This window comes from Amphibalanus amphitrite, unplaced genomic scaffold (assembly GCF_019059575.1).
Source record: "Amphibalanus amphitrite isolate SeventyFive unplaced genomic scaffold, NRLGWU_Aamphi_draft 000062F_arrow, whole genome shotgun sequence".
Classification (NCBI taxonomy): domain Eukaryota; kingdom Metazoa; phylum Arthropoda; class Thecostraca; order Balanomorpha; family Balanidae; genus Amphibalanus; species Amphibalanus amphitrite.
This window is the reverse complement of record NW_024881558.1, coordinates 270101-297699: the sequence shown is the minus strand read 5'-3', so window position 1 is coordinate 297699 and position 27599 is coordinate 270101. Positions and strand designations below refer to the sequence as shown.

General features: G+C 51.0%; 2 protein-coding genes across 2 annotated transcripts in view; both read right to left on the bottom strand.

Annotated features, from left to right (window-relative positions):
• The window catches only part of LOC122378590, a 111707-nt gene extending 96845 nt beyond the window's left edge, over positions 1–14862 (bottom strand). The window contains exon 1 of the mRNA XM_043359827.1: positions 14522–14862. The gene's annotated coding sequence lies outside the window, so the exon portion shown is untranslated. The remainder of the gene's footprint in view (positions 1–14521) is intronic.
• A 2831-nt stretch (positions 14863–17693) lies between these two features.
• Positions 17694–23941, bottom strand: LOC122378589. The gene is made up of 3 exons (XM_043359825.1): positions 22825–23941; positions 22365–22584; positions 17694–19948 (listed from the first exon to the last, which is right to left on the bottom strand). The coding sequence occupies exons 1-3, from the start codon at positions 23517–23519 to the stop codon at positions 19445–19447; spliced, it is 1419 nt and encodes a 472-aa protein (XP_043215760.1). The 5' UTR covers positions 23520–23941; the 3' UTR covers positions 17694–19444.
• Positions 23942–27599: the final 3658 nt, after the last annotated feature.

The following is a 27599-nucleotide window of genomic DNA, read 5'->3' as shown; positions in this document are numbered from 1 at the left end:
TTTGCTGTTCCACATAAGCCAAATCCCATTTAGGTAGATTTTCATGAATAGATATGGATACATCTGTCTGAATATGTTCTTGGTTATTCAGTCAACACGAGTCAACTATAAAGCACCTCATCGACGGCTGACCTCACCCGACTCTACCGGTTAATTGCGGCTCCTAGTAAACGTCACACCATCCAAACACACTCAGATTTCACAGAGTGACACCGGTTTGGCTTGACCAGGCAGTCAGGACGATTCCGAATTCCAGATCGTTCACAACCAAAATAAGTCTGGGCCTGACCGGATGATCAGGACCGGCGCGGGGCTATTTTGACCGGACAGCGGTGCTGCCCACACCCGTCTGTCATCCACTGAAGGCAGCTATGACCTATAACGTCATCGGCGACAGAGCGACGTCACGGTGGCGTTCAGGCACGCCGTCTCAATGACGGCTCTGTTCGACCTGTCGCAGACGACCGGAGGATCGGCTGTAAGCATTGGCCGGGAGCCGGTGCTGTTTTAGTAAGCCGAGGCTCCCCGGCGAATACAAACACGTGCGAGTCACGTCCACAGGCGGGAGAGCTGCGACTTGTCGGCGTCTTATTTTAACTTAAACTTTAAAGCCAGGCTTTTTGAGCTCTGAAGCGTAAAGGCCGCCGTCCACTGTGCGGAACGCGTGCGGTCCGTACGGAATTTAACACAGAACCCTATGGGCGCATCCGGTCCGTACGGAAATCGTGTGCGCTCCGTCCGGACCGCATCCGAACGGCAATCAGCTGTTGATTTTCCGTCAGCTCTCCGCATGCGTTTCGGATGCGGTTGCTACGGAGACGGAAGAGTGATGTCCGACGCGTTGAACTTTTCTGCTAAAAACGCATCCGGAACGTCCGGAACAGACGTGGTTTGGGGCCGTATCGGAGGCAAACATTGTGAATTGTACGAAGAATTGGAACTCGATCATCATGAAGTAAGTAAAAATTATTTCCTTAGAATGGCAAGAGTATTCGCTGCTGGTTACTTGCAATATTTTATTTGGTAATAAGTGATAGGAAACATTTATTAGCTCTCCGCATCCGGACCGCATCCGGACCGCATCCGGACAGGATGCGGCCAGCGTGCGGCGACATTCCGGACGGACTCCGGACGGAATTCCGTCGCAGTGGACGGCGGCCTTAAAGCTTATTTTTAAGACGAATCCCTGACCTAAAGATTATATAATTAAACTACGCCACACAACTAGACATACATTGTGGGAACATACATGAATGGTTTGTCAGCGATTGTCAGATTGTCAGCGACAACTTGCACGCACAACTGATCTTTGCAAACATTGTCATGTACGTGAATGATGAAACAATGCAGTCTCTGGTGACCTCCCATATCTTTGTTTATGTGACGATGAGATCGCATGAAGCAACCATCGTTTGCGTTTTGCATGGCTTGTACTTCCCGGCAGACATATTGACATGAACTCCTGCGACGCATGACGTGCAGTGGATATGGTACAGCCAGCGGCGTCTCGTCCCTACAGGCACGACACTCCACCACACACACGTTGAAGACTGAGTGACTGTTAAAGACTATTAAATAAGGATTATAACAATAACGATTAACGACAATCAGGGCTGCGGAGTCAATGGATTTTAGGGTGACCGCGACTCCGACACCGACTCCGGCTTTAAAAATCGACTCCGACTCCGACTCCAGCTCCGACTCCGACTCCGGACGGTTCTATTAACCCGCGCCCTGCTGGGGGGGGGGTGTTTGAACACCCCCCCCCTTGTGGTTTTTCGCGAATATCTCAAAAACGGCGGCGCGGAGCGCCGCCGTTTTTGGTACACCTTATCATACATCAATTCTACACATGTTGTGAAAATTTCAGACCAAGGTCATTCAAGGTCAGGTCACCAGGTCACTTGAAGTGACCTCACCTCATAAAAACTTTCAATGTCTGTCATAGCTACACCGAGTGACCGATCGCTTTGAAACTTTCAGCGATTGCTAAGGGCAATAGCATGTACAAAATGTATATCTCAGAATTTTGATATCGATGACCTAAGGTCAGGTCAATTTTGCGACCTCCCCATTATAAGTCAATGGGAGAAAATTGAAATGAGTCTCTTTTGGATGAAAGACATTATAAACACTCCCAAACACCGAATTACAAGTGTTTTAGACACACTGAACTTGAAAATGGTGTCCGTGACCCTTGTTTATGCCCTGAGGTCATCTCAGGTCACGAATGGTATCTAACAGTTTTTCGCAAATAACTTTTGATAGAGGCATGCTAGAGCGATGAAAACGCCTTAGATGTGTTCAGCTCGACGATACGGATCGACTGATATGCAACATGACCCTTTCCGGTCAGGTCATGACCTTGACCTGAGGTCAAATTTTCAAGTTGACCCTTCAAGGTCAAGTTATAGTTCATTCGATGCGTCTTGACGAGAGGAACACGATGGCGGTAAAAGTAAGCTCGTACAAGGCTTGGGTCAAAAGTTATTGCAGAAAAACTGTTTTCGAAAAAATCGGCTATTTTTGCAGTTTTTGCCCCCTGCAGGCAAAACCGTTGACGTTAGGTCAAATCTGAGAGAATTACTCAGAAAGAGCGTTAATAGGGCTATCGAATGCGCTTTTCCGCGGCGCTGTAGCTCTATTGGTTCCCGAGTTATGCGTTGGCTTCTTGGAAATTTTCGACATTCGACCTGGAAATCGGCGAAATTTTGCCTTCAATGACCTCTGGTGACCTGACCTTTGCCCTGACCAAAAAATTGACTGAAGTGATTTCGTCATTATTTTTGACGCTCTTTCGAACGCCGCCTTCCGCATATCGCTACGTGGCCCAGGAGCCGAGTTAGAAGGGGGGGTGTTCAAACACCCCCCCCCCAGCAGGGCGTGGAAATCCAGGACCCCCAGCAGGGCGCGGGTTAAAATCCATATCGTGATACTAAAGCTCATAATGGATATATTTTATCTTGCCTGAAACGATCCTTTGTGCGTTCCAGGGCTTTGCGTTGCAAATATGCATAAAAACAATATTCAGAATTAACCCACGCAGTAGCGGCGGAACACCTTCAGTTAAGAGGGGGCACTGCCGACTTTTGGTCCCATTCTTTCCATGCAACGCCCATAGGGCTAATGTTGAAATGTCAAAATCAAAGGGGGGCACGGTGCCCCGGTGCCCTCCCCGTTCCGCCGCCTATGAACCCACGCCCGCACATTCAGCACATTCAACAGGTGCACTGCAGTGCATGACGTGGAGCCATGCAGCGTTAACTCCGACTCCGGAGTCGGAGTCGGAGTCGGTAAGATTTTGGCGACTCCGACTTCGACTCCGACTCCGGGCAGAATTGTCGACTCCGACCGACTGCAACTCCGACTCCGACTCCGACTCCGCAGCCCTGACGACAATCAGTGTCTACTGTCTATGATCTCTGTGAATGTCATATGTGCAGATCTGTAACTCTCAGGCCAAGCCAAAGGACGGGAAAAGGCCACCAGCTGCACATGGCGTCGTCCCTTACGTCTATAACGTCTCGATCTGTCACTTCAATTGACGTCATATTTATTATACAGCGCCTTTCACTCTATCTTGTATTGCGTCTCTGTCTCCAAGGTCCCAAATTCTGTCAACACGTCTCCGATTCCCGAAAAACTGCTGCTATTTCGACTTTGGACATTCGATTTCGATTCGGCTTTCAATTTCGACAATGCGTCATATCGCATCCACTCGACAACTGTCGTAGCCTTTCAACTATAACTCAGTCTGTCAGGGTCAACAGTTGCCTCGCGACTGTCGGTCCAACTGAACTCAATCCAACTCAGAAATTCACCTAAAACGGGCCATCAATCCTTCACGTCCGGTGGTTGTGTGGTGGTGCAGGTTTTATGAGAAACCATGCTTGATTTGTTGCACCGATAGCTGTCATAAGTGGCGACGACGACCGTAAATATTATTCACAGCACTCGTCACGTCTCTTTGCTCCCGGACTTTGAGCGGATCAACAATGAGACCCATGACAAGCACGGTCACCGGACTGAGCTGCCTGAATATTAGATAGTGGTCACCCGTGTCCTGCAATGGCGTAACCCTTTGCAATGACATGACTTTAGTGACATTTGAATTGTATTGGTGCCATCAACTTGTTGTTAAACGCCTCCAAATAGCACCTAATGCATATGCACGTGGCACCCGTCACTTAAATCAAAATTAAGTGTCAGTCAGTACCCGAGACAGAAAGTTTCTTTTCCGGGCCATGCATTCATTCAGGGAGGTTATTTTGACTCAAGGGGCCTGTGTCTACAAAACTCTTTGCACGCTCCACATGAGCCCGCACCTGCGCCGCAGAGGTCCGGTTTGGCTCGGAAGAAGCCTGGTATACGGGGAAGTGGCCCGTCCCACCGACCCCCTCTGTCACACTGAGTCAACCGACCGCCGCGATTCTCGGGAGAGATCCCGGCACCTGCGCCCAGTTTGGCAGCAGCAGGGTAGAGAGACGTCAGTCGGTCAGACGCGAACCCCGTCACCGTCTGAGACTCGGAACCGAGACTAAGCTACGGAGCCCGTCACCGTCTGAGACTCGGCCCGAGACTGAGATGCGACGGCGGGTCAGAGTTATGGAGCTAAATGAAAAAGTTTTGACATGGCTTAGATATTTCCTAAGGGACAGATGGCAAGCAGTTGCTGTGGGTGACAAAGAGCGTCTCAAGTCCTGTGCAACTAACTGCAGCGGCGTTCCTCAATGATCAGTTTCGGGTCCAGTGGAAACGGGGTAATGGGTGTTGAAATGTTGTAACACGTCTAACATCTGACATGCTGTGCAGGAGCAACCAAGCCGCGCAAATGGTGACCCTACATATAGAGAAGACAACCACATGCACTTCTATTGGACCTGTGCTTTCCGGTCGTCTGCTGGGAATGGTCAGCACCATGGCTCAAAAGAGGGGTAGATGATAAGACAGACTTGAGTTCGCAAAGGACAGTTCTCATTATGGAAAAGACGGGTGACTAATGACGATTTACGGATCAATGTAAGAGCGCACTTAACATGCATGTTTCTATAACTATTAAAGTTAGTTATAACCGGTCCGCCCTGTCCGTCCAGCGTCTTCCTTTTGAATGAATACCACGTGAATTTATCACTAGCGGATCCAGGGAGACTCTTGGACGCTGCGGAGCACACCCCCAAAAAAGATTCTCCAAATTTAGAAAACTCATCGGATTTCGATTCCTTACGCACGGCTGAAGTTACACTAGTTTTAAAGAAACTTTGCCTGATTTCGGGCGCTGCGGGGGCGGGGGCGGGGGCGCATTTACCCCAAATGCCCCCTCCCACAGTATACCCCCTGGGTCTTCAAGTGGAATTTATTTTGAAATATTCAGTCAGGCGAATTGTGACTTCAGGTAAAAGGGGTTTTGAATGTGCTGCAAGCCAGAACGGAATCAGGAACGGAAATAGCCAATAGCATGATGACAATGCTTTTCAATTACCAAGTGAAGTGCCATGCTGGGAAAAACAAAAACAAAATATGTCTGGGTCACACCAGGGCAGCCCGGCGTAATAACTATCGGCTTGCATTTACCATTGCTTGAATAAATGAATATACTGTTCCGTCGAGCACGGGAGTACGGCGGCACAGTATCTCACTCAGATCTCGGCAAGCCTGCTTTGCACATTAACCACCTCATTTAAAGGGACCCTCCCACCTTAACATTAGATTTGAGTTGAGATAGCCAAAATGGGGTCCCTGGCTCACAATTACCGGTTTCGGCACTCACAACATCGAGAAATGCCTTAAATCGGAAATATTGAATTTCAAAATTGCAGCATTTTGATTCAGAGGGGCTAATGCATAGGAATACCCCTCTGAATGTGTGACGTCAGCGCAGATATCTAACGATTTTTAAATGTTTGACTAAAACGTTTTGTAGCACGCGGTGGTATATGCTGCTTTGCGCGCAACAAATGCCGCACTTTCAAATAAAGTCGCTAGGAACAGCGGAGATCCCAAAAAGTAAACAAAAGTAAAAGTCTAATATCTTGAAAACCGGTGAATATTTTTCGATGAGATTTGGTAGATATTCGTTTTTGCTCTTTCTGAACCGAGCGACATCACTTTCATGCCAATTCATTTACTTTTTTGAAGGTGGGAGGGTCCCTTTAAAGTTGTTTTGGTGTTTTGATATTCTTCATGGATTACAATTGACATAAATATTTGTTATGTTGGCTGCAGAGAAGGAACTTAAAAAAAAGATTAGTTGGGTACTGTACGATGTTCCTTCCATGACCGTTAGTGTTTGCTGCCGAACAGGTGCGAGGTTATTTCACCGCTGGCTGTGACTTCATCTCCGGGCTGACCGGCGGGGCGTGCGTGTTTTCCGGCCCGTCAGCCGCCCTCCAGGCGCGGTCAGAGTGTCGGCACCGACGCCAGCCCCCTCCCTCCCCTCCCCTGTCCCCGGAGCAGGGGGGGGGGGGCTGGGCGGGCAGCCAGCCAGTCAGCTGGTGCGCCCGTGACCCGCCGCGCGGCCAGTGGTGCAGCTCTCCTCCCCTCTCCCTCCCTTCCCGGACCGACTATACAGCCGGCCACGGCTCAGCCCTCTGAACTCGACTGGACTCGGTGTGTGAATCTGGACCGATTTCGGCGAACAGAGCTCTTGGACAGATTGGTCCGATTCATGATTGAGTGTTTCCAATACGTTATTGTGGAAACGGTGTGCCTGCAAACAATAACTGTACTCACATAACATATGTTTTTTTTTCTTTTATCAAATCAACGGTGATATAACATTGAAACCAGTGTCGGCTGTCTCATTACGTCTACTTTATATAGTTGGAAGCATATTGGTCAATAGAAGCGTGGTACAATGCATTTTGAGCGAATACAAATGGCCAAAATAACAGAATGAGTTTTCAAGGCCAATGCATCGTCGGATTCCTTGGCATCGTCAGACTTCACGAACCAGTCCAGAAATGATATTTAAGAATTGTTATGGCTGCTGTATTAAGTCATCAGAGGGAAATAAAACAGAAGAAATAAAGACGTAAATATGCCAACACCCTGTCAATGAACGGGGTCAAAGACGCATGATTTATTTGACTCTTCCTGGGGCCCACTGCGATCTTCACGCTCTGTGTGAAACGAGTTTTACGGCCCGTTAACCTTTGGCAAAGTGTCAAAGATACGATCTTTTGCGAGCTTAGACTGAGACGCACATTACGGCAGCTTCATTAATTTTCAGGTAATCAATCACTAAGCAAAAATACTTACCTATGCGTTCCAGTCGTCTGGTGAATGACGCATGGAAAGCACGAGTCAACAGAGAATGTAAATAATACCGAAAGGTCATGCAACGCGATATGGGATCCGTTTAGTCAGCTCGCCATTCTGCAGGCCGGGGATAAACAGGGCGTCCCAGTCAAAGGTCGGCTGCCGGTGGCACCGGGTAGCCAAACAGAGCGTGGCGGCCGGTGTCGTTACCGCATCCGGGGCTGGCCGGCTGTCTGTGAGCGCCCCGGGCCGGCTGACGGACGACCTAGGTGACGTAACGGCCCTCCTGGCAGCCGGCCGGCCGGCCGGGCGGACCGTGGGCCACGAGCTCAAGGATGATCAGAGGAACGGAAGGTAGGTTAGCTCGGGCGGCTCTGAGGAAGGAGGGCTGTTCTGAACGGATGAAGGTGTGCTTGACCGTCCCCGAACACACGGATGCTTGGAGAAACGGATGTCCGGTGTGCGAGGCAGTTGAGAGCAAAGCAGTGGCATTGTCAACGAAGGAAGTGGGCGGTGGGCTCGTTGTATGTAGGGAGCAAAACGACCATGGTCCTCCTACACCGGCTTACGGAGGTCTATGAATAGGCCTATTTGTAATGTCAAACAAATAACATTCAAGTCTGAAAGACAAAATATAATGACTTATTGCCTAAATTGTTGGTCGATCAATAAACTCAGAACCCAATGGTCCAGGGGCGCTTAGTTTCTGATGTAGAAAATACAGCCTGAACGATGTGAGCCAGGAAATAGGTAATGTTTGACATCTAGCTGGAAGCTTTAACCTGCGCCGGGCCGGTGCTCCGAGATTCCGCGCCGGGCCGGGGGAGGGGGTGTCTGAACACACCCCCCTTCTAACTCGGCTCCTGGGCCACGTAGCGACACGCGGTAAGCGGCAATCGAAAGAACGTCCAAAATAAGGACGAAAACACTTCAGTCATTTTTGGGTCAGGTCAAAGGTCAGGTCACCAGAGGTCACCAAAGGTAAAATGTTGACTATTTCAACATCCAGGGGCGCTTAGTTTCTGATGTAGAAAATACAGCCTGAACGATGTGAGCCAGGAAATAGGTAATGTTTGACATCTAGCTGGAAGCTTTAACCTGCGCCGGGCCGGTGCTCCGAGATTCCGCGCCGGGCCGGGGGAGGGGGTGTCTGAACACCCCCCCCTTCTAACTCGGCTCCTGGGCCACGTAGCGACACGCGGTAAGCGGCAATCGAAAGAACGTCCAAAATAAGGACGAAAACACTTCAGTCATTTTTGGGTCAGGTCAAAGGTCAGGTCACCAGAGGTCACCAAAGGTAAAATGTTGACTATTTCAACATTCTGGAAACTGCCGACGGCTGTCTCGGGAACCGATAGAGCTACAGCGCCGCGGAAAAGCGCATTCGATAGCTCTTTTACAGACCTTTCTGAATAATGCTTTCAGATTTGACCTCAGGTCAGCGGTTTAGCCTCCAGAGGGCAAAAACTCCAAAAATAGCCGTTTTTACGAAAAGCGTTTTTCGGCAATTACTTTTGACTCAAAAGAGTCATGACATTACTTTTGCCAGTATCGTGTTCCTCTTGTCGAGACGCGTCGAATGAACAGTAATTTGACCTTGAAAGGTCAACTTGGAAATTTGACCACAGGTCAAGGTCATGACCTGACTGGAAAAGGTCATGTCGCATATCAGTCGATACGCAACGTCGAGCCAAACACATCTAAGGCGTTTTTCAGCGCTCTAGCACGCCTCTATTAGAAGTTATTAGCGAAAAACTGTTAGATTCTGTTCGTGACCTGAGATGACCTCGGAGACATAACGAGGGGTCACAGTTGCCATTTTCCGGTTCAGTGTGTCATTTGTACCTACATCTCGATGTTTGAGAGTGTCTAGATTAGCGTTCGTGCAAAACAGACGCTTTTCAATTTTCTCCCATTGACTTATAATGGAGAGGCCGCAAAATTGACCTGACCTTCGGTCACCGATATCAAAATACCGAGATATACATTTTATAGATAATGTTGATCTAATCAATCGCTGAAAATTTCAACGCAATCCATCAGTCGGTGTAGCTATGGCGAGCATTCTTATTTTTTTTTCTGAGGTGAGGTCACTTGGCGTGACCTGGTGACCTGACCTAAGGCGACCTGGGTCTGAAATTTTCACAACATGTGCGGAAAAGATGCACAAACGGGTTGCCGCCGTTTTTGAGATATCTGCGAAAAACCGCAGGGGTGGTGCTCAAACACCCCCGGCCCGGCGCGGGTTAAACCATTTTCTCATCATAACAAATGTGACTTGAGTCGCTGAAGTTGAATTTTGATGACTCCTCTAAATCCCAGCAAGATTAAGTCATCTCCTAAATAAAAGGTCAATGGCAAACATAGCTTCAACAAAACAAAGCTGACAAATTTGCATCTGCACCCTTCTCTTGATTATATTATTTATATTTCTAAATAGTGAAGCTTGCACGGCCAACAGCCTCCAAATTCGGCGGCGCATTTAGTTGGCCGCTCGGCCTTCAGTCATAGGTCCTGACAAATATCGGTCCCGGTAATTGACGGACGGCTGACCGGCCGGCGGGTCACATTCTCTGCCCGGCGGCGGCGGCGCGGAGCTGTCAGCCAGTCCGTCGCCGCCCCTCCGGGCACGGCCGATCGTCGGCCGACGTCGAGCGACTCGCATTCCTCACGGCTGTGCGGCGGCGGGGCCGTCACGTCCGGCCCAGCGCCGGTGACAATGGGACGGGCCCCAGCCGCCCCCGCGGCGTCACCTCTCCTGGCCGACTGTCATCGGGGCGGCCCGGTTAGACAATTCCTGTGGCGGTCAGCCGGCGGGCCTCCCAGACCACGTCATTACTCAGACCCAGTCTGCAGTGGAATACATCAGTTCTAACTGTCTTGTATAGCGCCAGCTCCGACCTACGATAGGACTACGGAAGCAGAGCCAAGAGCTACGCCTTGGTGATGATAAGATGTGGCCATTTGAATTCGATTTTCCCTGGGCTGTCACTAAAACAGGTGTTCTGCTTGACTTGCCGTCACTTGCTAGTACATGTTTGGAATTCTTAAAAATTATTGAAGTTTTAGCATTGTTAAATGTCCTTAAAAGTTATGACAGAAGACATATGCCTCCATCCGCATTGATAAGACAATATTTTCTTGGCGACGCCCTCCTTTTGTTCTCTCGATAACCACCGCTCCTCCCCGTTGGCTGGTAGGTAGGAATCACGTCTACGGCACGTGGCGAGGCCGCAGGCCATGACGAACGTGAACCGAGCAGCTGGGACCGCTAAATACAGAAGCCGACCTGAGATATGCGTACACTGAGTGACAAATTTGCACCCATAGACATTCCTGAACCCAAAACTTGGCACATTTGAATATCACAAACATGACGCACTGAGGGGAAATGGAGAAATATTTCTTCTATTCAAAGAATTAATGTCTTCACGCGCTAATAAAAGGTAATTCATTGCATCATTTATCGTTGCTCCCAATTTCAAAACGGTATGCCTAGAAACGTGTTAATTTTAGTCTCGTGTCGGCATTGACTATTCCGACATTTGTTGCAATTTGGGGTTGCCACCAAGAATCACTGAACCAATTTTAAGAGCTGATTGAAGACAAATATATGGCCATGCAGCATGCGCTGATTTTTTTGATGCGTCGACATTTATTCTATATCTTAAATAGTGGCTATTCCATCGATATTTTATGACATTTACAAACATTTATTTTAAATGACTATACCTTATGGACGCATTGTGACAGCTTGCAAACTGCTCAATAAAAAAACGCATCAATGTATGCGCGAGTATGACCCTTCCATCTATGTAAAATGCAAGTTGCTCAGTGCTCTTCACTTCAAACAAAACAGCTACTTCCTTTCGTTATTTTGATTATTTTCTTGCAGGTTGCTTGCATATTTCACTAGTTCAGTTTATACGGAGTGGCCACGTCAGCGATGATTCCACAGCCCCGAGACGCCGCCATGTGTCCGCTGACAGGCTACTGCTATTTTATGTCGCCCCAGTAGCCGGCCGTATAAATCACCCAGATTGTGTCCTCTGAGGTGAAACAGGGGCTGTCGGGTGACGCTGGGTGAATAACGCCTGCTAATTGGGAAACACTGACCGATCATGCGAGCTTTTAAATCACAACAACGGCACGACGGTTGCATGACGCATCCGTTGCATGGGTTTCTTTCTGAAAGGTTTCAGGGCTTAGTATTGTAAGTCACTTTTTGAAATTGCTGGTTCGGTATTTTCACTGAACTGAAGTACCGCTTGTCATGGAGTTGCAGCACGTTTAGACGAAGCGCCAAAGTAGTCGGTTACCAGCTCATCCAAGACTGGCCGACACGTGAAGGGCTGTTGAGCGGCGACGAAAATCCCCGGGGCCGGGGCCGGCCGTGTTTCACGCTCAAACACCTCGCCTGTTAACTGAAGCCGTGTAGGCATCTCGGTAAGCAAACGAGCCCCTCTGCTCGATCCGGCGCCGGCCGGTCGGCAAGCCGCCGGGTCACGTGATAGTGGCTGAACATGACGTCATCGGTGGTCCTTCTGGACCAGGGGAGGCCAGGAGGGAGATGTGAAGATCGGCACCATTTGAAGCGGACCGGGTGGAACCCGAACAGGTCAGAGTCAATCAGAGCCGGTGCTCTCAGCGGCCCGAGAGTTAGACATGATCAGTAGCGTCACTGGGGGCCGAGCCAACATTCCCGGGCAGTGAACTCGGCGGCCCCGTGGACGGCAGCTGCAGAAATTATGATTCATGGCCACAGACTGTCGAGAAACGGCATTCAGACACGAGTGCTACTCAACGAACGTACAAACTTTTTTCATTTAAGCACAATTTATTTACGAACTTTTGGCAAAAACTCGAGACGTTCCGCGGTGACACTTGCGGACTCGCCTCGCTTCGGGGAAGGGAAAATCGGCTGCATTTCCCTTGTATAGTTTTCGTCAAAAGTTGGTTACATCTTCAGTTCAAAAGCAGACCCAAGTAGCAGATGCTTTTGCATACTGCAAGGACCAGCAGCCTTAAATAGGTATATGAAGAAACGACCCCTGCACGTACGCACGAGCAAGATAATCATCGCACCAGCTTAAAAACCATCAGCCCAGTCGTTCTTGCACGAAGACTTGAAGAGGTGGCTCCAGCACGTGCGGAAGCCCATACGGTAGTCAGAAGCAGCCCGCTGTAGAAAACAGAAATGCATTGCCCGCGATGGGCAGGCTGCCTCACAGGATAGGCCAAAATTTCAGCGCAACTGGCCCAGCTATTTCGGAGTTATTACAAAGCGGAGCAGTTTTGACACGCTGCTCTGCTTCAAAACGTGACACCCTACATAGATGAGTGCTTGTCAATCGTCCTTACAGTTGCTTGTTTGATACTCAATCTCGCTTATAATATTTGGACCTCTCAAAAGCCTGACCACGGAAGGCCGGCCGGCTTCAAATTGGCACTCGTTTTTCTCATTGATGCACGAAGACTCGCTTTGCGTGCTCGAGCGCACAAAATAACAACATAATTTTACACCATTTACAATAAAAAGATTGCACGCTTCCAAAAAAGTAAGGACATGCTTGTGACATTGCTAATTGCTTTAACCCTCGCCCTGGCAGGGGGGGGGGGTCGATGCGACCCCCCCTAAGGTTTTTCGAAGATAGCGTAAAAACGGCGGCGCGCAGCGCCGCCAAATTTGGCACAGCCTATGGGGCAACCTTTTTACATATGACCTGAAAATTTCAGGTCCGGGTGACCTTGGGTCAGGTCACCAGGTCAGAAAAACCGGTACAAGGTCATGGTCAAATTTCAATTTTCTTTTTGCACCTGTCCAACTCACAGTTTTGCACTGATTTCCTTCAAACTTTCAGGATGTGCTAAGTTCACCGAGTTGTATAACATATAGTTCGGGTTTTTTGAGGTCACTGACCTGAGGTCAGTTAGAGGTCATGATGTCGTAATGTTAAGCCTATGGGAAAATACTAAATTCGGAAAATACTGGAGATATCCGCTTCGTTTTATCTTTTTTGTGCTTTGAAACCACAGTACTTAACAGCAGGTCACTTGGTGCTTCTTTGTTTGGTGTACTTATCCATGGGTCAGGTCAAATGAGGTCAACTGAGGTCAAATGACGTTTTTGCCAATAACTTGGCATATAATGACGCTAGAGCTTCAAAAATGGTATCATTGTGTTCCTGGTGATCAGCCGAATCGAATGATATGCGATATGATGCCATTTGGTCAACTTTAACTTAAGTTATTAATTTAAGTTTACTTAAAATTTAAGAAAAACTTTAAGTACACTTAAGCAAGCTAAAAAGTATGTCATTCGACGCGCCTTGACGTGCTGAGTTCACTGGTGCTTTTCTTTTTGCTCTATCTTAATTAGATCAAAAGTTATAAGCGAAAAACTTTTGACCTGTTTTTAGCGAAATTTTTACATTTATACCCCCCAAAACCCCCCTAAATATTGACCTAGAGCAACCAAATTTGCACAGGGGCGAGAACTCCAGGGGGCCCACCTACCTACCAAATTTGGTGTTTCTAGGTGCCATAGGAGCCAATCGCGAGGGGGGGGTCGCATCGACCCCCCCCCCCTGCCAGGCCGTGTTATGAAAAATGCCCTGCCAGGGCGAGGGTTAATGGTAAAAATTACGTGCTCTGAGGCTTCGAAACTATAACTCATGCGGATGTTTTACACTTTATATTGAAATGCCTACCCTATCCGTCTGCATTTCGCAAACGCACCCGGACATCTCGACAATAAATACACCCAAACCAATTGTTTTAATTTTGCTATACAATAGCTATAAGCATGTGCAAGTTTGCCTATGGGCTAGACATCCATAAATGTTCAATAACACTTCGTCATCTTTCATCAACTACTAAATTTTATTCATTAGTTTATAAATTAGGCAACAGTTAGTCCAATCGTTTTCCGCACCTAATACGCATTGACGTTTCAAAGGACAAACGTCAATAAAATCCCACTGAAGACTGGTTCTCGCTACCCAAATAAGAAGCAAACTTTGTGTGCAATTGAGGTCATATCCTAGGTTTGTTTTGGTCGCGTTGTTTGTCTTGAACCGTACTAATTATACCACTGGGACGAATGCATCCCAAGTTTGTTTCTATAACCAGCACATCCATCAAGGAAAATAGACTGTAACAGAGTCGTTTTACAACGACAGCTGAAACAACTCACTGCTTCAGTGGAGTGCCACTTCAAACAAAGCGGGCGCCGGTCGGGTAAGCCGGGCGCCGCTTCACTGACCTCCGCTCGCTGGAGATCCTTCCACCGCGCGTGGCCGCAGCTCCTCCGACCGGCGGCGTCCGCCCGCTGCTCCCTCCTTCAGCCGCGGCGTGACTGCTCCCTCCTCCGTGCAACACCACGCGATCTACCGGTCCTCCGTGCGGCACTCACTCCAACAGCTCACCGTTCTCACACTCTCACACTCCGTCCGGGGCCGACGCTCACACTGGAGGCGCGCCTCGTCTCACACGGACACAGGACGGACGGTCAGCCCGGCACCCCGGCTGCAGAGGCGACTGAGCCGGCGCCGGTGGCGGCGGCGCTGTGCCGCCCGGGGGCGCTCGGCTCGCGGCCGCCCCGGGCTGCTCCGACCGACGGCGCCCTCCTGCCGGCCGCCGAGGGCCGACCTGTCGACGGGGCGCTGCAGCAGAGCCCGCGGCGGCCGCCGGCCACCGGGTGACGACGGGCCAGCTCTCGGAGAGGCCCGTCGACAAACGAGACGCCGGCGAGCGCGACGGTTCCCGGAACGACTCTCCGACCGCGCCGGGGCAGCGCCGCCGACGGCGTCTGAGCAGTGATGATATCACCTGCCGCTGAACACATCAGAGGAACGGCTAAACCTCGCCTAAAACCGAGACGGCGCAGCGACGGGTGCCCTTCTCAGACACGCTCTCGGCGGGGCTCGTCTCTGGAAGAAACCCGAGCCGCGGAAGGTGCGGTTGGGAAGGGAGCACCAGCCACCCACGAGCCGGTCGGACCGAAATAGCCGGCCGGCTCTGCAGTTGGTGCCGCCTCCGCCGCCCCGCTGGGGGAGGCCTACCGTCGTGGTGGCGCGTGCCAGCCACCGGCACCAGCCCCCGACCCCGCTCTGGTCGGTGTGTATGTTTGCGTGTGTGTTTGTGTATGTGTGTCTGTGTGTGTGCGTACTCATCCGATAAGTTACTTGATCGCGTACGTAGGCAATGCGCATCCTCCCTATAAAACAAGACAGGCTAAGTTGTTCCTGGATGTTTGACTATCATAAAAAATAGAGAGTGTGCAGTAATTTCGTCTGCATCTGGGTGTCCACGACATCAGAGAACATACGGTTTTCTACCGGACGGAGGCATCTCGAAGGCTAAACCGACGAGCGATGCAAACTTTTCAAACAGTCGCGCTCCACTCTGAAACTGAAGATTGGCGGAAATTGCTAAAGAAACAGCTCAGCCCGGCTCGCTCCCCCGGTTACCTTGGCTTTGAAGTCATTGAACACACCAAACGATCTTGCAGTTCCCCGATTGCGAAACGTTTTCTTGCCAAACGTAAACGGACGGCGCCGGTGCTTATGGACGTTGGCGGCGGCGCTCGGTCGACTCGTGTTTGGTGAGGCGTGAACCGCAGCTCTGTTGTCTGTTTACGTGAGCCGGTGTTCGTGTTTGAGCCGGTGTCACCTGGCGGGACGTCAACAATTTATCGCGTGACGCTCCCCACGCGGCCCGGGCGGCGGCGGTATGGCCGTGAGCCGTTTTTGTGGGGTGACGGAGTTCGACGGGACTGGGGCTCGTCCCGGGGTGTACTGGTGGAGCTGTGCCAGCCGCCGGGGCTGGATCGGACCGGGGAAGGCTGCAGAAGTGACGGGTCGACCGGGAAGTGTGAGGAATCGGGACAGCCCATGAAAAAACAGCGACGGAGCTGCAGTCTTATGCACGATCTCTTCGAGACGCGGGCTCCTGCAAAAAGAAATAAAGACATCACACAAACGCTGCGCGCGATATACCTACCACCCTTCTCGGTTCCTCCAAACGCAAAATGCCACTCGGAACGAGATCGTGAGCTATAGCAACACCGGACCGACAGCACTCAGTCACCGGACTCTCCATAACTCAACCCGTCATCGCAGTCCGAGCTAAAGATGGATCACCGTCTCACCAGCTCCCGCTGAACGAGCGGTGAAAACGACCCAGTAAATCACGTCAGCGTATTTACCAAACAATGCAGCGGTCACTGCCGATGAACATCAGTCAGTTCGTCAGTGTAACGGCGCGGTCCAGCGGCAGCGAGGGTGAGCAGGGACAGGCTAAATGACTCGCCGGTGACGGCTTTGTTTAGAGCTGCTGGCTCCAGGGACGGTCGAGGATACCGTTTCAGAATGGAACGCAACGCTCACTTCGGTTTGTTGATCAGTAACCGCCAGGCGCCATTCCGAGGCAAAGGCACTTCGGATTGCAGCGGTGTTTCACTTTTATTTTGTCTTCCAAAACATAGACAATTAATTTGTCTAAAAAAAGAGACCGACGACCAAAGAAGTTATTTTTAAGTTGAGATTTGCAGTTGTCGCGCAGGCTCCAGAGTCCAGACCGAATCCACAATTAACAACAGCTCCATACAAACAAATTAGCGCATAAAAATCGTCACCTTACATTTGCCAATTAAACAAACGTGACATTTCGCTCAACACACCAAAGCCGGTGCACGCAGTACGGTGCACGCGGTTGTATGTGCGCCGGCGTGCACACTGCACAGTGTTCAGTGCACATGTCGACTGTTGTATTCGCCTGCAGCGGGTGACTGATGCGGTCCCATCTGAGGTGCGGCCCGACCCAGCCCGACCCTCCAGGCCCGGTCAGACCGTCATCTGACCCTCCTCCCCACCGTTTGACGCCACCCGCGCTGTCCCGCTGCAGGCCGGCGGTACCGGAGGCGACCTCTCCGACCAGCGTCGTGCTTGTTTATGCCTCCCTCCCAGCCGACAAATATACAGGGTGCCCAGTGGCGGCGGTGCTGTCCCCGCGAGGTGACCTGGCCGCCGGCCAGCACCCCGGCGTCCGGGCGCAGCCGCGCCCGGGCCGCCCAGCCAGCGCCGAGACATGACATCATCGGCTCGGCTCCCAGAAACACTGGCTGGTAACGGGGTGCGGTAGTTTCCCGATTTTCAGTACTTTCATAAGTTTGATAAATAATTGTCGGAGCAATTTACGGCTCAAAATGGTATGACTTGTTTGTCGTTTGCATTTCTTGTTTGTTCAAATATCAATATCCATTCCAAGAATCTGTTTCAGTTGAGGAAAAAAAAATTATCAAGGGGAAATGCTGCGCCTAGAATAGCCCGTTCCGGGCGTTCACGTCAATTGATGGATTGGCCCCTACTGCCTACTGTCTATAAGTTTGTTCAGCGAGCCCATAAGGACCAATGGATTACCACGGATCGGCGACAACTGACGGAAAGTTTACACAGCTGATGACAGGTCGGCGCGACGTAACATGACGGGACGACTGATCGGCGTGGTCAGCCGGGGACCGAGTTAATGGTGCCGTGTTTATTCCGACCGACCGGCCAGGATGACGACAATCTAGAGTCATGGACCTAGAGTCATGGACCCAGAGATAGAGTCATGATCTAGTCCCCAGTGACGCCTAGAGTCCAGACGAGGTCCGCCGTGTCGTGAACATATCGCATCGCTCCGCTACAACTTAACAGTTAAGCGGATCGCTTCTACATGTGATAATTTTCAATATAATCATGGGATTTCAACTTTATTTTTATGGTTATTCATCGCTCATGAGCTAGCGCCTAGCAGACATGGTGAATGATCAAGCAAGATTTCACGCCATGCAAAACAAACATAAACATCTAGCGAACTCGGCTAATGTATTGTCGCCTGTCCAAGCCGTTCACTCAGTGCTCCGAGTGCAGGGTGTTCGATCTATGCTGTGGACCGTCTCCAGTCACACCACCAATCAATCGTCTAGCCATAAACAAACCGGCAGCGGAGGCGACGGCTCAACGCACCCGGCTGGGCCGACTGCCGGTGCTAATGCAACCTCTGCTGCTACGACTGATGCTGCGGCTCCTGCTGCTGCACTACGGATGTTACTGCTGCCTGCTGTTGTTGCTACATCTGCTACGTCTGCTACATCTGCTACCGCTGCTACTTATGCTTTTGCCACGACGCCCCACCACGCTGCACACGTTCGCCTGCAGCGAAGCTATACAAGGCGCCTTCAAGGGACAGGCAACCGCCGCCGGAACCGGTCGGTCCCTGAGGCCGGAGTCGGCGCCGGAACCGCGCCAGTCCCTGAGGCCGGAGCTCTCTGCCGCCTGACTCACAGGGCCCGACCGAGCCGGACTGTCGTCATCGGCCGCCGCGAGCGGGGAATAGACTGGTGACGTCACGGCCCCCGTCCCGAAGGATCAGCCGCGCCCGCCGTGATACCCCGGGCAGGTGTGAATTCAGCGAGCCCAGACCCCAGGGAGACTCTGTTGCCGGGGGTAGCTCGACCAGATAGCTGCGGATTCAGAGGAAAAGAGCCTTGCAGTGGCTGCTCAGACACGGGAGGCTATCTCGGGCCACATTTGGCGTGACCTTAGATAGGAAAACTGCAGTCGGGATAAATCAACACGTGTAAACATTTCAAACCAACAAGGAAGGTGGGGCTGAATAAAAACGCCGAGACAGATAAAGAATAGCTTTGTCTAAGGACTGAAAGGACCTCGCGGCTGCGTCTCTTTCACCTGTTTTTGGCTGGCTTTGTTTTAGAACTGTTTGACCGTGACACTCTCACACAGCTGATAAAGGTAGCACAGAGGACCGGGGGAAATGGTGAAATCAATTAAAGACGCAAGGCATCAATATTCTCCAGATAACCTGTTCTCAAAATTACTGCCGTTTTCCATATCTCTTATGTAGCTCTGATGCTTTACCTTATCCATTTATGTTACTTAACCGTTAACCTCTAATTCTTATAACAGGCTATTTGACGTTGAACGTTACATTCGTCTATCTATCCATCCTATACAATAGAACCGATAATTATCTGCGCACTTTGAACCTTCATCTGTAACATTTTGGCATCTTCCTCTACGTCTATGTTTATCGCACACCTATTACGAGCGGACCCGCCGCTTTGCATGCACACTACGGGGCCACAATTACAAAGAGGCCAGCTCACTACAACTTCTCACCATCACTCCAGCATGCTCCGGAGTGCAGTGACCGGTCGGGTGTGGGCGGACCAGGGCGGCCGGAGCCTGCCGCTCACCACCCGCGGCATACCCGTCTCCTTCATGGACGCCGGCGGTGACTGATACTGCGCAGGCGGCGGCGTGCCAGCAGCGCCGGCAATATCCGCTGACGGCAGCGTCACGTTCTTGCTCGGCGGTGTGTAGATGTAATGATCGACCGGGGTGGGGAGGGCGGAGGGCGCCACGCCGCGGGTCCGGGCGCGGGCGTGCTTCAGACGGCCGTGCAGCCAGGAGCGTACACCACGCAGCATCATCTCCATCAACTGGGCGATGCTGATGACGGAGACGCCGAGCAGCAGGCTCATGTTGCCGCCCACGTCCGAGATGAGGCCGCTGAGGCCGTAGGTCTTTTCCTCGGTGGAGAGTTCCTGCTGGTACGGCCACACCGCCATCAGCTTGGCAATGCCCGAGCGAGCCATGCCAGCGGCGTTCATTGTGGTCGTCACCTGAGGGAGAACGGTCGGGGGGCGGGTGGAGGTCGAATACTGACCAGTATAACGCCTTATGGGGCGACTAACGGAGCGAGCGAGAGGGTGGGCCTTGCACGTGCGAAATTTCGAGGGGGTACCTCCAACTGACTTGTGCACGGCACCCTACTAACCGGTTTCTAGCGATGTGCCAAATTTGAGCACAATCGGCCCAGCCGTTCTCGAGATCTGGAAGCGGCACCCTGCACGTGCGCACGTGCAAAATGGGTCCCAACTGACTTGTGCACGGCACCATACTAACTGGTCCCTAACCGTGTACCAAATTTGAGCGCCATCGGTCCAGCCGTTCTCGAGATCTGGAAACGACCCCTGCACGTGCGCACGTGCAGCAGCACCCCAACCTTAACACATGCAGATGAATTATCTGATGGAGACCTAACTGTGTACCGAGTTTCAATTCAATCGGCCCAGCCGTTGTGCCGTTATTGAGGTTGCAATTTTGGGGGTTCTTAAAAAATGTCCAACTTTACCACGCGCCACGTGCGGTGGTTGGCAAGAACGCATGGTGGCCATCACACCACAGAACTTTTACGTCCAAGTGACATTCAGTAAAGAAGACCGCTTGTCAATCGGATGTCCCGTTCCTAAGATATTAGCTTTTGAAGAGCGTCCCCACGGCCGGCCGGCCGGCCGGCCGCTCATACTCAGGATTTTCCCTTAATTCAGTATGAGACTCCGCTCGCTTCGCTCGCTCCGTAATAACCAGTATAACGCCTTTTGGGGCGACTAACGGAGCGAGCGAGAGGGTGGGCCTTGCACGTGCGAAATTGCGAGGGGGTACCTCCAACTGACTTGTGCACGGCACCCTACTAACTGGTCTTTAGCGATGTGCCAAATTTGGGCACAATCGGCCCAGCCGTTCTCGAGATCTGGAAGCGGCACCCTGCACGTGCGCACGTGCAAAATGGGTCCCAACTGACTTGTGCACGGCACCCTACTAACCGGTCCCTAACCGTGTACCAAATTTGAGCGCAATCGGTCCAGCCGTTCCCGAGATCTGGAAACGACCCCTGCACGTGCGCACGTGCAGCAGCACCCCAACTCTGGCACATGTATAGGCAGTGCCTAGTGGGTGCACTGCCTACCAACATGCCAACTTTCAGCGCAATCGGCCAAGTAGTTACCGAGATATTGCAACAATTACAAAACGGACACCTCTTCGTTTTGCACGTGGCACGTGCATAAGGGGTCACCCACATGCATCAGGAATAGTCCAATACTTGGTAGAAGGAATGAAGCTACCCTACAAAAATTACCGCGTGTAAATCGGTCAAGTGGTTGCTGAGATATAAACCTCGCAAAAGCGTGACCACGGCCGGCCGGCCGGCCGGCCGCTCATACTCAGAAATTTCCGTTAAAGGGACCCTCCCACCTTCAAAAAAGTTAATGAATTGGCATGAAAGTGATGTCGCTCGGTTCAGAGAGAGCAAAAACGAATATCTACCAAATTTCATCGAAAAATATTCACCGGTTTTCAAGATATTAGACTTTTACTTTTGTTTACTTTTTGGGATCTCCGCTGTTCCTAGCGACTTTATTTGAAAGTGCGGCATTTGTTGCACGCAAAGCAGCATATACCACCGCGTGCTACAAAACGTTTTAGTCAAACATTTAACGGACGTTCGAAAGCCTGATGACGTCATCAGACTCCCGTAATGGTTAAGAGATAGGGACCACGCTGGTCCCACCCTGCAAGTAAAGGGAAGAAATTTCTTGAACACCATAAAGCTGCGGGGGTTGCGACCAGGATAAATGGTGGTTTCTGAGCCTGGCCGCAAACTTGGCTATCTCAACTCAAAACTAATGTTAAGGTGGGAGGGTCCCTTTAATCTAAGGAAAGACTACGCTCGCTTCGCTCGCTCCGTAATCAGTGACGAATCAGTGACGAAGTGACGATCAGTGATCAGTGACGAAACTTTGCACTATGATTTAGGTAGAGCTCAGAAATAGGAGTAGCCACAAACATTGCCGCAGTACAAAGAGCTTTATTATTTTCAAGAGAAAAACACAATTTTAATGAATAATGTTTGTCTATTCCAAACAACTTGCGGTTCCGGCTACAGAGAGCTAGACGAAGCTGTTTGCTGAGCATTTGTGACTTACATGGAACAGTATCAGATCTGGGAGCCCAAATGTCCCACCGGCTGATCTTTTTTTTATTTAGTTGAATCTCTCTCCAACGGGCTCATGTCCCAATTACAGGAGAGAACACCTGCTTCTCCTCGTCCTCGACCCCACCCCCGGGCTACGGCTGAAGAGGGAGTCTACCCCACATCTGGTAACGCAGCCGGGGACGACGCCCGCGGAACGGGTGGAACCGGTAATTGAACCCGGAACCCGGCACCGCCCGGCCGCTTTTTGACTCCGAGCTCACCTGTACGGAGTAGCGTTCGTGACTGCAGGACGGCGGGCAGTGCGGGCAGGAGACCGAGCCGCGGGGGATAGCCGGAGGACTCTGCATCTTGTAAAACTGCTTGCTGGTGTTACAGAGCGGCAGAGGATGGGCCAGGCCGACCATCCACGGGGCGCGACAGCCGATCAGTTGGGACTCGTGCGCCCACATGCACTTCTCGTAACATTTGTCCTGAGTGTATCTGAAACCGGCGCGAGCGATGCTCGAGATTATATAAGAGAGTTCTTTCAATTTACCATGTAGCAGTCATAAGATTTGAACAAATATCATGCTCCATCAGCTCCTAACATTTCATGAAATGGTACGTTATGCTAGACAACATATGGGTACTCGCCTCATCAGATCATATCATATCTGTATCACTTACAATTTTTCTTTCATGGGCATCGCGGTTTCCCTCCCGACAAAATACTCCACTCACCCTTTGCTCGTATCGCAGTAGCGCCTTGTGAGCGACTTGAAGACGGCCACCTTTCCGGTAACCTCTGCGGTGGTGATGTCTCCCGCCTGCACCTTCACCTTCGGGTGGTTGGGCGTGTTGAAGTAGCGAGCCTGCACGATCGGAGGCTCACTGCCGTGGAAGTACACGTCCACAAAGTACTTGTCCTTTTTGTTGAAGTAATCTCTGGTGTAGAGATAGAAGGTGATGTCTAGCTTTTCCTCGTTCTTCATCACCAACGTCTGGTTGGCCACGAAGGTGTAGCACATGCCGTTTCTGGCCATCAGCGGCGTCCACCGGCCGGCGGGCGCCTCGCCGCTGGCGTCTCCGGAGCAGGCGCCGCGGTTGCAGCTCGCGATCAGCTCCTGGCGCTGCGTGCCGGCCTCTCGCCAGAAGGTCTCCACGCTGGCGTTAGACGGAAACTTTTTCCAGTCGACATCCGTTCCGCGCCGGTTGAGCAGACCGAGTTCTTCCACCCTCCGGCGGCTGAACTCTCGCGATGAGCACACGGTGAAGGCGGGGAACATGACGTCCTGCTGGATGGTGACGGTCATCGCGGCCGGCTCGCTCCAGTAGAGCTTGAGCTGGTTGACGCACTGCACTACGCAGACAATGGCACACACGGTCAGCATGCAGGCGTAGAACACGGTGCGTAGGGCGCTGCTAGAGTCTTCCATGGTGCGGTACTCGGGTGGACGGAGCGGAGAAACCGGCTCAGAAACGGTATGCTAATGCTGTTTCATTTCGGTTTGGTGTGATTTCAACGATTAAATTATTAAGTGCACGAATAACTTATCCAAAGCTGTTGCTGCCAACGGTAGCGAACGAAGACAGTTGAACCCGAAACAGAAGACCGTAAGGCTGATAGCTGACTGGCTGGTTGTCTCTGATTGATATCTTCCGGCGAGGTGCTTGACGGAGTTTTTGGCGTCGTTTCGCCTCCGTCGTGTCCGTTACCTATCGCCCGACCGACGGCCGTCAGCACCGGCGCTCAGTGTCTCTCCAAATAGCGGCGGCTGCCAGCGGTCGCCTGCCGTCGGCGACTGCAGCTGTCGACGCCGTGCGACAGGCTGTCGGTCCGGCTCCAGGGTGACAGCTGGGTCGGCGCCGGTCACGGCCCCACTGAGCGGCGCGGCCTTTGGCTCAGCGAGAGGTGCCCGGGGCCGTGGGAGGCCACACGTGCCGAGGAGTGCGTGCGGCGAGTCGAGACGACAGCGTATTGTCCGAGCGCTGAATGGGAGGTGGCCTCCGCGAGTACATTCAGTTGGCGTAATTGGTGGGCGGTACGGCCTGCGTGAGCGAACGGCGCGTACTCAGGCACTCGTTGGCCGCCGCTGCACTCGGCCAGTGACATGTGATGACCGCTATTGTGGCACCGCGGACCACGTGCAGTAATTGTCCATTCATTGTAACAGATGGCCCGTTTCACACACGCCTAGTGTTGTGCTCTTTTGCATACGATAAAGAACTCGTAAAGGCTGAATGGAGTGTGTTGATGGCAACGTCAGGCGTACACTTCGTGACCACATCGCCCGCGAGAAACATGTCTCACGGCTGACTAGCGTGTCTTCAATATCAATATTTGATTATTTTTTTTCGAATTAGAGGTGACCATCATGCATGTTACAGTAATTTTTGTTTGTTTGTTTTGTTGGGTTAGGCCCTTTCGGTCCAATGAGACCATTTCAGAGCCGGGAGGATGATAGGATATAGGGGGAGACATTGGTCTGGGCAGGCACCCTAGAGGACAGGCCACCCAGCCCCAAGGCACTCACTGCACCCGGCTACGGGGTGCGCTTCCTCGGGAGCAGCGGTGCCGCTCCAAGGGAGCAGCCCGCATGAGTTAAAACTGCCTGTCCAGCCCGGAGGGGGGTTGCGGCGTGGAGGAGAAGGATTTCAGTATCCTGAGGATAGAAGCACGGAACGGTGTACAGTAATTAAGTTAGCTTCCAGGTTATATTGCCGTAGAAATATACCAGGGGCATGTCAAGTTCAGCGAATTGCTAATCAGGTGCTTTAGTATCCCTACCAATCAACAGATGCCGCTAGAGGCAACGCCTGGAACATGCTGTGCCGCTGAGCTCGGTAATTTCCATTCCAGTCCCTAGATGGCTCTGCAATCGGACGCCTGCAACATGCTGTACCGCAACGCTCTGTTACTTCGACCGCTAGATGTCGCCTCCAGCGTGGGCCATCTCCGTGGGCAGATGTTGGGCAGATGTATGTACATACTACATTGTGCGTACTTACGCTGATGCCGATGAAGCGAACTCTAAATGTGTGCCGCCTATGCTCATGCGCAAACTTTTATATCGTTTGACTGCTGACTGCCGAGTTGATCAATGATAAATTCAAGCGACGTAAGCCTTCGTGCCAATGAGTGAATGCTCATGGGTATGGCGTGTAATGTCTTGTTACAACTTACAAGGTAGTAATAAACAGGAATGTATTGCTCGTAATAATAAAAAAGTCTATTTACATGGATCCCGCTAATGTGAGCTTTTCTCATTTAGTGGCTGATATGCTTCGATGCTCCTACATTTTGATTTTATCTGTTTTCAACGTGGTCGCCATGGCAGAAACTCATAACATAATTGCCCCATAGCCCTTGCAGAAAATCCTAACTTTGATTGCGGCTTTGAACGGCGACGTGAAGGGGGGGGGTTGATGCTCCTGCCTCCTGTACGTTTTTTTTCTTCTCTCAATAGAAACAATGCAATAAGGCGCACTATGGACAGACCTATCTAACCACATTAAACCGTGGCCCTGGCTCTGCACATCTTGTCAGTCTGGAAAACCTTACCATCACAACAGCATATCGCAATAACTACTTGTTGTAGATTTAAAGACATGATGTGGAGATGAATTGTGAATTAAAATGAAATCGGACTTACTCCACAAGAGTTCGTTGGGTCGGAGCTTTCGAATTGTATTACAATTCTTCGTCAGCGAGAGTCGTATCGGATGTTAAGATCGAATCGAAGGTACAGTGCGGATCGAACAAAATATGGGTCGGACATATAGGGCCTTGGGTCGGACAGGAGGGTCTCTGAGGCAACTAGTTGGTCTTGAAATAAACATACAAACACTGGGAAAACACGTGAATAATAACAGGATGCACACTTACTAAAAAAAGCCTGTAAAATGGGTATAAAACACACTAGTAAAATATCTAATACAAAAATATAGGCAGGTAGGTAAAAATACAGTTAATGACATGTAAAAAATTGCATAGATTAGGTGCAAACAGTACCTAAAGCAGAGATAAAGCTTTACAAAAACACGAATAGTAAACTAGACTAAGATATAAAATATCAAAATGATAAATTCTATAAATGAACTTTTTAACGGCAGAAACGGCGAATAATGGGAAGCCACCTGTCTTGCAGCAGGGCACCAGAGTTGCGGTTCACATTCGCGTCATTGGGTGACACTAGGACGGCTTCCCGCCGTCCCACGGTACGAATGTAGGCCGATTCGAGAAGGAGTCTCATCTGGTGGTGGCAGGCACGGTTCAGGATTTTGGCGTCGTCGAAGGCCGGCGTGCAGTCCCGGTGCGTGCTGAACGCTGAAGCGTTGGCTCTGGAGCGGACCGAGCCAGCCCAGCTCTCTCGGTGCTCGCGGACTCTGGTTCCAAGTTCTCGGTCCGTTTCTCCGATGTAGACGACCGGGTCACCTTCTACCCGGCAGGAGCACTCGATGCAGTAGATGACATTGCTCTCCTGCTGCTTGGGTAGACGGTGCTTGGCTTGGCTACAGAGGAGGGTCCCGATGGTCTGCGACGGCTTCGACACGAGCTGAATGCCGATCTTGTTGGCTTCTCGCTTCAGTTGGTAGAAGCAGGGACCAGCGAACGGAACCGAGAGCCGGACGGGTGCAGGCAGCGGGCTGGGGTTCGGTGGCGACGGCAGAGCCCTGGCCTTCAGCTGGAGGTCCTTTTCTGTTCTTCTTAGGATCGGGTTGATGAACGAGAGAGGGTAGCCGTGTCGGTGGAATTTCTTGCGTATAAAATCAAGTTCTTGCAGGCGGTCTTTGACGGAGGAGCAGTAGCGGATGGCACGTAAGCAGTCAGATCTGATGGCTGATCTCAGATAGCGCGTCTCTGTATAGGAGTTGAAGGCCGGTACTTGGTTAGTGGTGCATGCCTTCCAGAACATCAAAGTCACTACTGAGATCGAAGAAAATCGACGACTGCCCTACCTAGACATCATGATCACAAGACAGGACAACAAGTTCACTACAAATGTCTACCGGAAGGTCTGGAGGTATATCGAAAAGTCTGGAGGGGGGGCAAAAAATAGCCCCCCCCCCCCCACCAGGTCGCGGGTTAATGCGCCGGAACGGCGCCGCGTAGCGACGTGAAATTTGGCATGCCGAATCGGTGGGTTGATGTGACCTCTGTATTAAAATTTGGGACGGATTGGCCCAGGGTATGTAGAGGTCTATGTTTTAAAATAATGATTTGACCACAATTGGAAAAACCATATACAAAATACTAAAAATATGACATTTTAAAACCACGGTGCCGATTACATTTTTTGGCACGTCTATTTCAATCTGCCATATTTGCCAATCACTGTTTGACCTTGTATTGTAACTCTGCGATTTAGAGCTGCCAGTGCATCGTGCACCGAGTGAGTGTAGGCCTTGTGTGGTTAAAAACATTTTTATGCCTCATTTTTTTTTCATTTGAATGCTAGGATGCATGGAAAAGATGAAATTTCCTGATTTTATGACCATATATCGACACCTTTTTT